The sequence below is a fragment of the Cervus canadensis genome, chromosome 22 (assembly GCF_019320065.1).
Source record: "Cervus canadensis isolate Bull #8, Minnesota chromosome 22, ASM1932006v1, whole genome shotgun sequence".
In the NCBI taxonomy this organism is placed as follows: Eukaryota; Metazoa; Chordata; class Mammalia; order Artiodactyla; family Cervidae; genus Cervus; species Cervus canadensis.
Genome location: NC_057407.1, coordinates 43,079,848 through 43,095,039, shown reverse-complemented (window position 1 = coordinate 43,095,039; position 15,192 = coordinate 43,079,848). Strand labels below are relative to the sequence as shown.

The 15,192-nt window shown below is 37.1% G+C and overlaps 1 protein-coding gene across 1 annotated transcript in view; it reads left to right on the top strand.

The window, feature by feature from the left end:
- Positions 1–15,192, top strand: part of TOPAZ1 (testis and ovary specific TOPAZ 1) — a 61,704-nt gene that overhangs the window by 39,844 nt on the left and 6,668 nt on the right. The window contains exons 13-17 of the mRNA XM_043442928.1: positions 873–939; positions 2,002–2,176; positions 2,909–3,009; positions 5,664–5,829; positions 14,345–14,509. Coding sequence (XP_043298863.1) covers positions 873–939; positions 2,002–2,176; positions 2,909–3,009; positions 5,664–5,829; positions 14,345–14,509 — 674 coding nt within the window. The remainder of the gene's footprint in view (positions 1–872; positions 940–2,001; positions 2,177–2,908; positions 3,010–5,663; positions 5,830–14,344; positions 14,510–15,192) is intronic.

The window sequence follows — 15,192 nt, the reverse complement described above, 5'->3', positions numbered from 1 at the left end:
CACCATTTATAATAGCCAAGACAGCGGAAACAACCTAAGTGACCATCCACAGATGAATGGATAAAAATTGGGAACTTGTCCTTCCTTTTTAATGCTCTGGAATAATTTATAAAACATTGGGACTAATTACCAAAACTGACCCCGTAGTTGGCTCTTCTACAGTATTAACAGTTTATTGGCTCCCTCCTCTTTGCACCTTTTCTTGTCCTCTTCCCAGTTGCCAAAGCATACTTCTTTCATTTTTGTTTTTTTTTCCTGTCCCTGAAGCTATCCATGCATTTCACATTTGCTTTGTTCAAATCATACAAACTTCTAAATTCCTTCTGTGTGGTTTATGTTCTCATCTACCCACTTGTTTTCCTTAGCATTTTCAAACTTTGTGTGGACTTTGTAACAGTGATTTTTAGTCACTGTTAGGTCCTTCTGCTAGTTTCCTTCTATGGTTCTCCCCTTACAGATACTTTTTGTTTGCTCGATTTGGTTGTTGTGGTTAGTGTTTGCTTGCCTCATGTCCTTATGGAGCAATAAGGGTGGAGTGAGAGCAGCAGAGAGCAAGTGCTAGGATTTCTTTTGTGTGTGTGTTTTTTTTTCTCTTTGTATTCACAATTATTTTGAAGCTTTGACATTCTCTGTGTTCAAGTTGAGATGAAAGTATGGTTTCATATGGAATTGTTTTTCCTCCTCATTGCCTGTGGTTCAGGAGGAAATAGTTTAAGTAAGGTAACTGTGCAATTACCATTTTATTCAGCACTAAAGAATTTTTATAGCACATTACTCTTTCTCCAGTCTTTTAGGTATAAGTTAACAAATGAATTAGAAGCAATATTGACTTTGGGGGAGTGAACATAATTAACCCTTTTCTGTTGTTAAAGGTTACACATGAGGCAATTTAAAAAGAACTGGAAATGTGACTTAGAGGCAGCCTTGAATGAAATAGAGGTATGATGCTTATCTTTTAAATATGTATCTGGGAACTCTGAAAACCAGTAACAACAAAGAATCTGAATAGTAACCCAGTTTTAGAAAAAGGTTTACAATGCAGCTGTTACACAGAGAAAAGAAGGAAAAGAAGTATAATTTTTTACAAGTTAATGCCTTCAAATGGAAACATAATTTCTAGAGTTTGAACTATTCTAAAAATCATTCTAGACATAGTTGTTCAGTTTAAAATTAACGTATGTTAAGCTATAGTAATCTATAGCTTGGCTTTTAATTCTAACTAGGTGGACTCCTTCAGTACATGAGTGAGTTGACTTTCTTGTCATGATCCATGGGTGATCATATTGAATGGACAGGATGTGACCTGACAGGGTAAAGCCATGGTCACTGTGTGCTCTCCAAGCACTTAGAGTCTGAATAAGAACTAGAGGACTTTCAGGATGACTTGACTTTTTAAGATCATTTTTATACTCATTATAATAATAGTTGATCTAGTCTAAATTGATATGTATATCCGTGAAACAGTATATTTTGTTGGTATAGAAAACTTTTACTTTAGAATAGAAAATAATAGAAAGAGAGTAAGTTTAGTGAAATTTACTTTTTAGGTCCTTTTGTAGAAGAAATGTAATGCCCAAAATTGTGTGTGGGCCCCACATCACAAATGGCCAAATAATCGTAAAATGCAATCTCTAACAGTAATAAAATAATGTATTACTGTGGAGGCAGCTCAAATCATGCTGCTAGTCATCTCTTCTCTGAAAATCTATCTCCACTGTGTATTCCAGGTTTGGGGATGACGTCAATTAAGGACGTTAGGAACTAAATAATTAAAACAGGTGTACGTTGACATCTGGACCTTATATAGGCTTTGCCATGGTCAGAAAAGCAAATTGTACAGTAACATGTTACTGCTGTTATAACACTTGCCAGGAAGCTTATATAAGATTTGCAGAGATCACGTCTTATTAATTTCTGTAATACTGACATGTGCCTACCCCATAATATGTTTGCATAAATGACAGCTTACATTTTTTGTTTTGTTTTTAATAATTCTCATAGCATTGTAAAGAAAAAGGTGACTGGACCAAATTGGGAAATGTATACATTAACATAAAAATGAGCTGCGAAAAATTGGCAGATTTCCAGAGATTTTGTGCTTGTATTGCTGAAACACTAACAAAAGACTGTAAAGAAGAGCGACCAGGTGTTCCATTTTGTGAATTTGCTGAAACAGGTAAATGTTGCTGTTTTGGTCAGAGTACTGCATGTTAGGGTGATATGGTGTTCTTTCTTACTGATTGATAGATTGACTGGCACGGTATTCAAAACATAAAGCTCCTAATAGTCTCCGTGTTGAAGATAAATTAATAATGCAGGTTTTAGATATGATTTCTTCTCTTTTTTTTCCATCTATTTATTATTAATTTAGATTATAATGATAAAAAAGTGATAAAAGGTCAGTATATCAGATGTTTCATGTTCTTATTTTTCTTTTCATTCAGATTGATAAAACTGTTGCTAGCAAATTATAGTGGAGAATCTGAATTTTGGGATCACTGTTACTATCTTCACTGTTGCAAGTCAATAAAATTCATGTGTTTTTGAGACCTTTCTCTGTGTGTGTGTGTGTGTGTGTGTGTGTGTGTGAGCCCTTCACTGCTATATTCTCTATCAGGGTTGACAAACTCTGTAAAGGAGCAGATAGTAAATATTTTAGGTGTTGCACACACAGCATATGATCTGTCTCACATAGCTTTCTTTTCAAACAACCCTTTAAAAATAAAAACCGTTCTTAGAAGCTCACAGGCTATACAGAAACAGGCCACAGACCAGATGCGGCCCATGGGCTGTAGTTGGCCGACACCTGGTCTTTGTGGTAGTATCACTAATTCCATATTAAATTTGCCTTTTCTGTCATTCAAAGTGACTATTTCATTTTCTTCCGTGTATCTACTTTGTGTTTCAGTTAGCAAAGATCCGCAGAATAGTGAAGTAGATAAAACTTTGCTGGGAAGAATCGGAATCAGTGCTATGTACTTCTATCACAAGCTGTTGCAGTGGTCCAAGGTACTTCACTAAATTTTTGTTTTGGCTTGATCTGTAGAGTGTTCGTTTTACATTTTTGTATAGAATATAAGTTAACCCTGAAAGTTAAAATTTTGCTGATTATCGCTACAGGGGGCGAATTGAGCCTCAGACAGTAAATGAATTACTAGGTGGTATATTTGGGCTTTCCTGATAGCTTAGTTGGTAGAGTCCACCTGCAATACAGGAGACCCCAGTTTGACTCCTGGGTCGAGAAGATCCCCTGGAAAAGGGATAGGCTACCCACTCCAGTATTCTTGGGCTTCCCTTGTGGCTCAGCTGGTAAAGAATCCGCCTACAATGCAGGAGACCTGGGTTCGATCCCTGGGAAGATCCCCTGGAGAAGGGAAAGGCTACCCACTCCAGTATTCTGGCCTGGAGAATTCCATGGACTGTATAGTCCATGGGGTCACAAAGAGTCAGACACGACTGAGCGACTTTGACTTCACTTCACTTAGGTGGTGTTATTAGGAACATGTGGACAGGAGGAGGCATGAGACTGACTACCATGAAGAATCTCAGTGTGGGGAATACTTGGGAAGCTGGGCTAAATGTCATTTTTACTTGAAGCACCTGTCAATTCAGTATATTTTGCCAGCTCCTGAGTGTTGGCAGTATTACAGTTTTGGAAGACCTCTCTTAAGATGAGCCCAAGATACAGTTAATAGAACTCCTTTGAAATTACTTCTTAGGATTCCCTGGAACACTGTTACTATCTTCATGTCTACCTTTGAGATTTAGCTCATTGTAGAAGCAGTGTAGCAACTCTAGACCGTATTTTACTACCTGAGGTATACTTCCCTGAGGTGTGGGTAGAGTGATAGATTCAATAAAGTTAAGTAAAGGGCAGGAAAATCCAAAATAGGGAGAGAAGTGCTGAGATATGGAGAGTAGGATAGTTGAGAGTGAGGTTGCTATTGAATCAACTATTAAAATATAACTTTTATTCCTTCCTCCTCCTTTTTTTTAAAAATTCGTGTACTGGTTTATTTCTATGCAGTCAAACACAGGTGTTCCTCCCTCTCAATTCTCTAGTTTTTACATTTCTTTTTTCTTTTAATTTGTTTTTTTTTCTTGAAGGATAATTGCTTTACAGAATTTTGTTATTTTCTGTCAAATCTCAACATGAATCAGCCATAGATATACATATATCCCCTCCCTTTTGAACCTCCCTCCTATCTCCCTCCCCACTTCCTTCTTTTTTATAAAGAGGTTGTTTCACAATTGAAATAATATTTAAGGACATTAAATGTGTACATGGTCACTCATGTACACATACAAAATTCAAAATTTTTTTAAAGAAAAACATTTTCAAATAATCATTGTACAGAAGATCTCCAGTTTCCAAGCTCTTCAAGAGCACTTATTATCTGATAGACCTGGACTGGACAAGATGTACTTTGTCCCCCTTCTCACAATCTAGCTTAAGGTCTATCATAGCATTAATTTCTTGGGTATTTAATGCTTGAGAATTTGAGAACTACCTAGTAGGAAAGTTCTTTTTAAAACTCAGACTGATTTTGCTTTAATTTCAGAGTATATTTTAATTTTATTTGGCTGTTTTTATTTAAGATATAAGCAGTTGGTGAATTTGTGCCTATATTTTAATTTTCAATGTTCACTATATTATTCAGAATGAGTATTTTATTTGTTATCTTACTTAGCTGAATTTTTAATGAAGTGTAAATGAAAATTTTTTTTAAATGAAAATTTTTAATAAAGCTTCCTTTTTGAACATAAAAGTAAAACCGTTGGGATTAAACTTAAGGTATCCCTTGAAAAATGCACTCATTTAATGCAGTCAGATTGAAAGTACTTTGACGACATAATATGCATCTGACTCAAAATAGCGTATAATATAATATGAAACAAGAGTCTGTAAACTAAAAGCCAGATCTGGCCCACAGCCTATTTTTATACTACTCATGAGCTAAGAATGTTTCTTACAGTTTTAAAGACTTAGAAATTTAAAAACAACCAAAAAGAATATGCAACTGACCAAATGTGACTTGCAAAGCTCAAAGCATTTACTATCTGGCTTTTTATAGAAAAATTTTGCTGACCCTAATAGAAATAATAACACAGATCCAATTTCTAATGTCTACCCTAGAGACAGTCCTTCTGTAGATTATGTGAAACTATTAGCCTATTGACTCAGAAAAACAATTTTCAGCCAACAATTTTATCCCTTTTTCCCCACTATCATTCTTTATCTCAATTTTATATTAAATTATCTTCTTTTCATTGGCTCTCTCTCCTGGGTCTCAGGGTGATCAACATAAGAAGAGCAAGAACATATAATGGGTAGTTTTCCACTTTAAGGCATGAAATCTTTTTGCCAAATGAGGTCTTTAGAAAGGAAGCTCACTGACTAAAACAGATGAAGGGAGATCCACTGAAGGGAGGCCCAGTGGTTAATGAGGCAAAGCCCTGCTTGCTCCCCTTCCCTTTCTGTTTTCATGGCTGAGCTGGAAAGGGCTTAAGGAGAGCATCTTGAAGCAGTTTGATAGCCATCAGTCTCGAATGATGATTCAGATTGCATAATTGCCTTCTATATAATCTTCAGTGACTTTGTATCTCTATAATATTCTAAATGATTAACAATCAGTGGTCTTTTTTTTTTTTTTTAACTCTAGGGAAGGAAGGTCTTAGATAAACTATATGAATTAAAAATACATTTTACAACTTTAAAAGGACTTATAGGGCCTGAGAAGTTAGCACCAAGATGTCAAATTGTGAATATTGCAGCAGAAATTTTTCTAAAAAGTGGAAGCCTAGATGGTGCCATTTGGGTATTAAGGGGTAAGTTCTGATACATATCAGCATGAAATATTTTGTAAGCTTATTATAAATTCTTGGATTTGTAATTACCTCAAGTTGATATTAAATGGTGGGTGATAATTTGGCCTAAGCCTCTAGTGTTCATGTGGGTAGGAAAGGTTGTTGTGTAAAATGAAAGGAGAATGTTAACCTAGCTTTAAAGAGAAACTGTATGAACCTTTGTTGAAAAGTTAGTTGTTACTTTGGCCTCAGCACCATAGAAATGCTTTACCTGATTATCTCACTTAATCTTCATGGAAACCCTGTGAGTTTGAAATTATTACAATCCCCATGTTACTGATAAGAAAATCTTGTTAGAGACAATAAGCAGCTTGCCCAAAATGACATAACAAGTAAGATGTGGAGGCCAGATTTAATCCCAGACAGCCCAGCTTCAGAGCCCAAGCTTAAGCTGCTAAGACAGGGAAATCCTGATTGCAATCTGTATAAACCCTATCTTTGCATGTGCCGACCAGCTGGCTCCAAACCAAAACAATAAAGCTTGTTTTCCCTAGTAAGTCAATTCATCTAACAGAAATTACAATGCAGTTAAGCCAGCAGAAGCAACTAAGGTCAGTTGGGCATGAGGTAAATATAATTTAGAGAGCAAAGTAGCAGCACAGCATCTAATGTAGCCTTGGCTACTTAGACCATCAAGCAGATTTTATCTGATAAAATGGGATAAATAAGAATGAAGATGGAGAAGGAAATGACAACCCACTCCAGTATTCGTGCCTGGAAAATTCCATGGACAGAGGAGCCTGGTGGGCTACACAGTCCATGGGGTCACAAAGAGTCAGACACGACTGAGCGAGCGACCTATGAAGGAAAGTGAGAGCAGCTGGTGTGCGATTCAGTGACAACACGGGACCAGTGAGTGATGACGTCCAGCCTGACGATGACAAGGACCCATGACTGCCACACACGGCTACTCTTCCCCAGGAACGTGGAAGCCACCATTCACAAGTCTATAACAAGATGACTGACAGCTGGAAGTAGTTTCCAATTCTTCGCAGCCCACTGGGTCCCAGAGTGATATCCCTGGCTCTTGTTCACAGGACTTTGCATGTATTATGGATATTAACCCTGTGTCTGTGATGTATTTTCCCTAGTGTTAGGAGTTGCTGTATATGTAAATGGGGCCAATAAGGGTCTGGATCGTTAAGAAAAGGTACAGTATGAGGGGAAAGAAGCCCGTGTGGTGACCAGGAACAGCAACATCGAATGGAAACAGTTACTACAAAGAAGCTGGTGCTTCCAAAGGAAGCTGGGACGAGTGTCACAAGCAAGCATGTTTACAAGGCTCTAATGAGATGAAGCAGAGGAAGTCCTTGATGAACCGCTCAGTGCTGTGCACACCAGAGGTGATGCCAGCTTTTGGACTTCTTATACACGAGAGAGAAACAAACCCTCTTGTTTAAAAAAATAAAAAAGAAGAAGCCTCAAGAGTCTCAGAGTTTAGATGGAAGACAGGATAAACACATAAGTAAATAAAATTGGAAGCTTTTGCATTAACACACAAAACTAGCATATGTACATATTTATCTATATATAAAACACGTGCATTTATCGAATGCTGAGAGTTTATGGAATATAGAGGTTGTGATGAGACTTCATGATCAAAAGCTTGTTGGAAAAGGTTTTCTTCAACTTAACAAATGTAGCCAGTGAAGTTTCCTGGGAGAAAGATTAACCGAAATAGAAAGGTACAACACAAAATACAAATATACAAATACAAAATAGAATGTTTATAAAAAGAGGAAGTAGCAAAATGCAAGCCAGAGTTCACAAGCTCCATGAGAAAGAAAAAATGTGGCAAGAAACGGAAAGGTAAAATAGTTGGAAAAGAAGTGTATAGGTGATCATCTGCCTAAAAGTTTCTGGCAAAACCAGTCTTTCTCTAACTGGAGATTCTGGGAGAGTTTGCAGGAGAGGTATGCAGTGGGTTATGGAGATTTACAATTTTTACAAATTTGATGTTTCAAGTTTGAGATTATCTTTTTAAATTCTGTCAGTTATCAACACAAGATTTTCTTTTGCAGTGACCTTTTCAATTGAAAGTCATTTTCACAAGTAAGATTTTATTTCTTCTAAAAAAGGATAATTTTGTGTTAAGTTGTCACCAGAACTTTTTTTGTTCTTCAGAGGGTTCTGCAGTGAACAGGCCATTGTCAAGAAAGGAAACACAAGTGGCTTGATCTCACTTGTAATAACTGAGAAATAAACATTAAAATCCTAAGCACTTGTCAGACCAGCAAAGATTAAAGTTTAGTGATATGCTTTTTGTGAGGGTATAGAGGAATGAACCTTCATACGGATTGTCTTTAGGGGCTTTCTGACAAAAATATCTGTCAAAATTTAGTAATGCATATTTCCTTTAATCTGTTAACTCCATCTCTAGGAATTTGTCCTACAAATACATTTATTTCTATATTCGAAGGTATGCACTGTAAGTTATATGAAATCTTTTTTTCTTTTACCATCAACAATGATAAAGAATTCCAGATAACTTAAGTGTCCATTAAGGAGGTAACAGTTAGTGAAGCTGTATGACAGCCATATGATGGAGTAGAATGAGTTAGAGCCACAAAAACTCATTGGAATGATCTCCAGGATTTATTACCAAATTAAAAAAGGAATATCCTGAATGGTGTACACAGTATGCTACCATTTGTGTAAAAAAAAATTTTTAATGGATACATACATATTTGCTTTATACCCTTAAAATAGTTGCAGAAGGATGCATAAGAAACAATTGATGATGGTTGCTTCTGGGAAGAGGAATTGAGTGTTTGCAGGACAGGGATGAGAGGCAGATTAGCTTACATATTTTTCCTATATTTTTTCCTTTTAAAAACATGTGCGATTATTACCTATTAAACTTTTTAAAGAAGGGGTTTACATACACTTATGTTTGAGAACTGTAGAATATTTTACACATTTTTATTTAATGTGCAGCAGACATTTTGGTGAGAAGTACTCCATTGTTTTGACTTTTCATGTGTTCACTCTCCCATTTTAAACTCTTGCTCAGCACCTTGTTTTCTGGCAAATGATCAACAAATTCCTACCTTGCTTTATACCCTTACCAGCATTTTAAAAAGGGGAAAAAAGCCTTAAAACCACAATTTTATAATCAAGGTTTGAAGCCTGAAAAATAAGTATCTTAACATTCTAGAGTACAAATTTTTGTTTTGAAAAAAGTTATGCTATTTGTTGAGAAACTGCTCTTAAATTTTAAAGTAACTTTTATTGTCTTTATGTAAGTAATACTTAGTCGTTTAGAGAAATAATAAGGGATGGATAAGCAAAACTGATGATAAAATAAATTCTTATTCAGCCACCCATCTGATGTTATAAATAAACGATAGTGTTGCTATACAGACTCTATTATACCTTGCATTTTGTTTAAGGCAGCAGTCTTTCTTTGGACATTTTTCTATGAAAGGAAATGTTCCTCTCCAGCATCACTTAATGGACTGCGTAGTTTTCCATCTTATGAACAAATATAGATAAACACAGATACATAGATGGGTCCACACGTCCACTTTTCTTGAACTAGCTTGTTTTTAAATTGCCATGATGAAGAATCATAGGGCAGATACACTGAAAGCATAATCACAGAAAACTAGCCAATCTGATCACACGGACCACAGTCTTGTGCCGTGTGGGGCCACCCAAGACGGACGGGTCATGGTGGAGAGGTCTGACAGAATGTGGTCCACTGGAGAAGGAAATGGCAAACCACTTCAGTATTCTTGCCTTGAGAACCCCATGAACAGTATGAAAAGGCAAAATGATAGGATACTGAAAGAGGAACGCCCCAGGTCGGTAGGTGCCCAATACGCTACTGGAGATCAGTGGAGAAATAACTCCAGAAAGAAGGAAGGGATGGAGCCAAAGCAAAAACAATACCCAGTTGTGGATGTGAATGGTGATAGAAGCAAGGTCCAATACTGTAAAGAGCAATATTGCATAGGAACCTGGAATGTTAGGTCCATGAATCAGGCCAAATTAGAAGTGGTCAAACAGGAGATGGCAAGAGTGAATGTCGACATTCTAGGAATCAGCGAACTAAAATGAACAGGAGTGGGTGAATTTAACTCAGATGACCATTATATCTACTACTGTGGGCAGGAATCCCTTAGAAGAAATGGAGTAGCCATCATTGTCAACAGAAGAGTCTGAAATGCAGTACTTGGATGCAATCTCAAAAATGACAGAATGATCTCTGTTTCCAAGGCAAACCATTCAATATCACGGTAATCCAAGCCTATGCCCCAAACAGTAACACTGAAGAAGCTGAAGTTGAACGGTTCTATGAAGACCTACAAGACCTTTTAGAACTAACACCCAAAAAAGATGTCCGTTTCATTATAGGGGACTGGAATGCAAAAGTAGGAAGTCAAGAAACACCTGGAGTAACAGGCAAATTTGGCCTTGGAGTACAGAATGAAGCAGGGCAAAGGCTAATAGAGTTTTGCCAAGAGAACACAGTGGTCATAGCAAACACCCACTTCCAACAACACAAGAGAAGACTCTACACATGGACATCACCAGATGGTCAACACCGAAATCAGATTGATCATACTCTTTGCAGCCAAAGATGGAGAGGCTCTGTACAGTCAGCAAAAACAAGACTGGGAGCTGACTGTGGCTCAGATCATAAACTCCTTATTGCCAAATTCAGACTTAAATTGATGAAAGTAGGGAAAACCACTAGACCATTCAGGTATGACCTAACAAATCCCTTATGACTATACAGTGGAAGTGAGAAATAGATTTAAGGGACTGGATCTGATAGACAGAGAGCCTGATGAACTATGGACGGAGGTTCATGACATTGTACAGGAGACAGGGGTCAAGAACATCCCCATGGAAAAGAAATGCAAAAAGGCAAAATAGTTGTCTGAGGAGGCCTTACAAATAGCTGTGAAAAGAAGAGAAGTGAAAAGCAAAGGAGAAAAGGAAAGATATTGCCATTTGAATGCAGAGTTCCAAAGAATAGCCAGGAGAGATAGGAAAGCCTTCCTCAGTGATCAATGCAAAGAAATAGAGGAAAACAACAAAATGGGAAAGACTAGAGATCTCTTCAAGAAAATTAGAGATACCAAGGGAACATTTCATGCAAAAATGGGTTCGATAAAGGACAGAAATGGTATGGACCTAACAGAAGCAGAAGATGTTAAGAAGAGGTGTCAAGAATACACAGAAGAACTGTACAAAAAAGATCTTCACGACCCAGATAATCACGCTGGTGTGATCAGTCACCTAGAGCCAGACATCCTGGAATGTGAAGTCAAGTGGGCCTTAGAAAGCATCACTATGAACAAGGTTAGTGGAGGTGATGGAATTCCAGTTGAGCTATTTCAGATCCTGAAAGATGATGCTGTGAAAGTGCTGCACTCAATATGCCAGCAAATTTGGAAAACTCAGCAATGGCCACAGGACTGCAAAAGGTCAGTTTTCATTCCAATCCCAAAGAAGCTCAAACTACTGCACAATTGCACTCATCTCACACACTGATAAAGTAATGCTCAAAATTCTCCAAGCCAGGCTTCAGCAATACGTGAACTAGGAACTTCCAGATGTTCAAGCTGGTTTTAGAAAAAGCAGAGGAACCAGAGATCAAATTGCCAACATCCGCTGGATCATTAAAAAAGCAAGAGAGTTCCAAAAAAACATCTATTTCTGCTTTATTGACTACGCCAAGCCTTCAACTATGTGGATCACAATAAACTGTGGAAAATTCTGAAAGAGATGGGAATACCAGGCCACCTGTCCTGCTTCTTGAGAAACCTATTTGCAGGTCAGGAAGCAACAGTTAGAAGTGGACATGGAACAACAGACTGGTTCCAAATAGGAAAAGGAATACGTCAAGGCTGTATATTGTCACCCTGCTTATTTAACTTACATGCAGAGTGCATCATGAGAAACGCTGGGCTGGAAAAAGCACAAGCTGGAATCAAGATTGCCAGGAGAAATATCAGTAACCTCAGGTATGCAGCTGACACCACCCTTATGGCAGAAAGTGAAGAGGAACTAAAAAAGCCTCTTGATGAAAGTGAAAGAGGAGAGTGAAAAAGTTAGCTTAAAGCTCAACATTCAGAAAACTAACATCATGGCATCTGGTCCCATCACTTCATGGGAAATAAATGGGGAAACAGTGGAAACAGTGTCAGACTTTATTTTTGGGGGCTCCAAAATCACTGCATGTGGTGACTGCAGCCATGAAATTAAAAGACGCTTACTCCTTGGAAGGAAAGTTATGACCAACCTAGGCAGCATATTAAAATGCAGAGACATTACTTTGACAACAAAGGTCCGTCTAGTCAAGGCTATGGTTTTTCCAGTGGTCATGTATGGATGTGAGAGTTGGACTGAAGAAAGCTGAGCGCCAAAAGATTGATGCTTTTGAACTGTGGTGTTGGAGAAGACTCTTGAGAGTCCCTTGGACTGCAAGGAGATCCAACCAGTCCATCCTAAAGGAGATAAGTCCTGGGTGTTCATTGGAAGGACTGATACTGAAGCTGAAACTCCAATACTTTGGCTACTAAATGCGAAGAGTTGACTCATTTGAAAAGACCCTGATGCTGGGAGGGATTGGGGGCAGGAGGAGAAGGGGACAACAGAGGATGAGATGGTTGGATGGCATCACCGACTCGATGGGCATGAGTTTGAGTAGACTCCGGGAGTTGGTGATGGACAGGAAGGCCTGGCATGCTATGATTCATGGGGTCACAAAGAGTCAGACAGAACTGAACTGATGATAAACAATAATCCCTTCTAAACATCCCTGCTAAATCTTTATTATGCCCTTAGGATAAATTCTGATGGAATTGCTGGGCAAAGGTAAGGGTAGTTTAAAGCTTTTTGGTAAATGTTGGCATATTTGCCCTTGGTGCCATTCAGATTTGCAGTAAATTATTTTGAGTTTATTAGAAAGCTTCCCCTTGTGAGAAAATCCCTGGAGAACTATTGCATAGGTACCATCTATACAGCCTGTCCTGTTCGGGCCATGGGTATATATTAACAATACAGATGTTACTGCCCAATTTCATGGTTTTTAGTTATCAGACAAACTGGTGCACTTTAGTTTAGGTAAACCCTAATCTGGCTGTTCTGAATATTCCAGTCTAGGTTTTAAATCTGTGAGTAGAATTCAGAAGCACTCTAGATCTTTAGAAATGTGCTAATTATAGTCGTCTTACCAGCATTTGAAGTTGTTTATTATGAAACAACCTTGCCACCTTTGAATATTATTATTTTTCCTATCTCTTTGATAGTTTGATAGAAAAAAAGTGATATTCACTGGTTTGTTTTGCATTTAATTGCTTATTACAGAATTTAACTATTTTTCTTTTTGTTTCCATTTGTACTTACTCTTTTGTGAATTACTAGTTCATGTTCTTAGTCCCTCAGTATTTCTCTTCATTATTGATTTAATCACTTTAGGAGTAGGTTAATGAAGGTATCTGTGTAAATGAGTTAATAATTGTAGAGCTGATATTTGTAAAATGTTGCCTCATAGGTAGTATAAATCAAGTCTGCCAGTCAAGTGGGCTCTAGTAATTTTAAAACAAGCTCCTGTTTTAAAGTTTTCTTCTCCATACTTAAGGCTTTATTTCAGCATTGTATACTTGAATTACCAAATCTTTCTGTAATATTTTGTGTATTTACCGTGCTGGAAAGGCCACAAAAGCATAACTCCTGCTGTTAGTCCAGTTGAAAAAGAATGCGGAAGTGTGATTTGAATGCTACATAATAGCATTTCATTATGTGTCCCATCATGTGTATAGTGATTGAGGGAAATAGGTAAATAGTAAAATTCTGACATTTCTACCATGTTAGCACCTTGGTGTTCTGTACTACAGTCTGCTATTGTTTTTCTCAATGTGAAAATTGGCAGAAATTAATGAACTTCAGTGTAGGTAATACTCTCTTTTTCTTTTTAAGCTATGTGTTGAGTACCTAAGTGTTCTTTTTATTATTATGCTTTTATTATTTATCTATGTTAGATGTTAACTTGTACATAGCAAATATTTTATTTAAAAAATTTTAAATAGGCAGATATTGTGGGGAAAAGCTGTTCCTCAGGAATACCAAAACTAATTAAATTATGTATTCTTTACTGTAAAATTGTTCAATTTGTCCACACAAATAATATTTTACAGTATAACATATACACATTATAATCTTAAACATCATATAAAAATAATCATTAACTTCAGAATCAATAACTGATTAGTACATTTAGAAAAATGAAGAATTAGTAAAAAGATTTAAATAACAGTGGTCATTAGTTTGCATCTTTTTAGGATGCTAATCATCACTATATACATTGTTTCTAATAAATCTGAGCTGTGGTTATCTTTCTGAGTACGCATATTTAAGTTTTGCCACTTTCTCCAAAAGATATTTAAAAACATTAGTTGTGATTTTATACTGTTAAGTAATTTTCATGGTGTAAAGTACTTATACTTTTCCTTCTCGTAAGAGTCCGAGTGGATCATCAGTACACCAGTATGGCCTTGTGATCGACTGGATGTGCTCAATCGGCATAATCTGCTCTGTACAATTGCACATGAAATCTTAGCGAAGAGTCTTTACAGACAGACATTTGAAGTTTTGCAAAATCTACCAGGTTTTCAAAATTCTCAAGGTATGTTTTTTCAAAGTCTAGCTTAATTATCTCTGGCCCATCTGGTATTTAATAAGAAACAGTTCTCCACCTGTCTTGGTTGAATTTTATATTCCAGCATGTATTTTTAATGATGTTGGTTTTTGTAAAATGTGTTCTCTGCAAATTGAATATGCTTTCCTGATGGTTTAAAAAAAAAAAAAAACAGAAATGCTTATCTTTGAGTTGTCTGTCAGCAGTTCCTGAAGGCAGCATTTCATCATTCCCCTTTTCCTTCCTCTGTCAAGTCATCAGCAAACAATTAATCATGTAACAAAGATGGAACTTAGTCTGCATTGGAACATAGAAAAACATGGAATAAATGGAGGAAGTTCAGCAGATGACAGGTTCAAAGAGAGAGATGCCCATGTGGGCAGTGGCAGGTAGTGCTGAATGCTTGCAGGTCATAGGTCAGTAGCAGGAGAGAGTCTATGTCAAGGGAAACTGCAGAAGCTTTGGGTCAGGAATGAGCTGAGCAGTGGGTTCAGGGCATGGTTCATGTTTAATGAAAACGTTGACTTGAAGGCCTCCACTCAGTGCTTTGTCAGTCTCCATTTTCCCATGTATTCCACTGAGATTCTGTATTGTCATTAACATTCTTATCCTTTTCTCCCTGTAGATAGTAAACTTCTTAAAGTCAATGAGATTTTCTTTATTTTAGTATC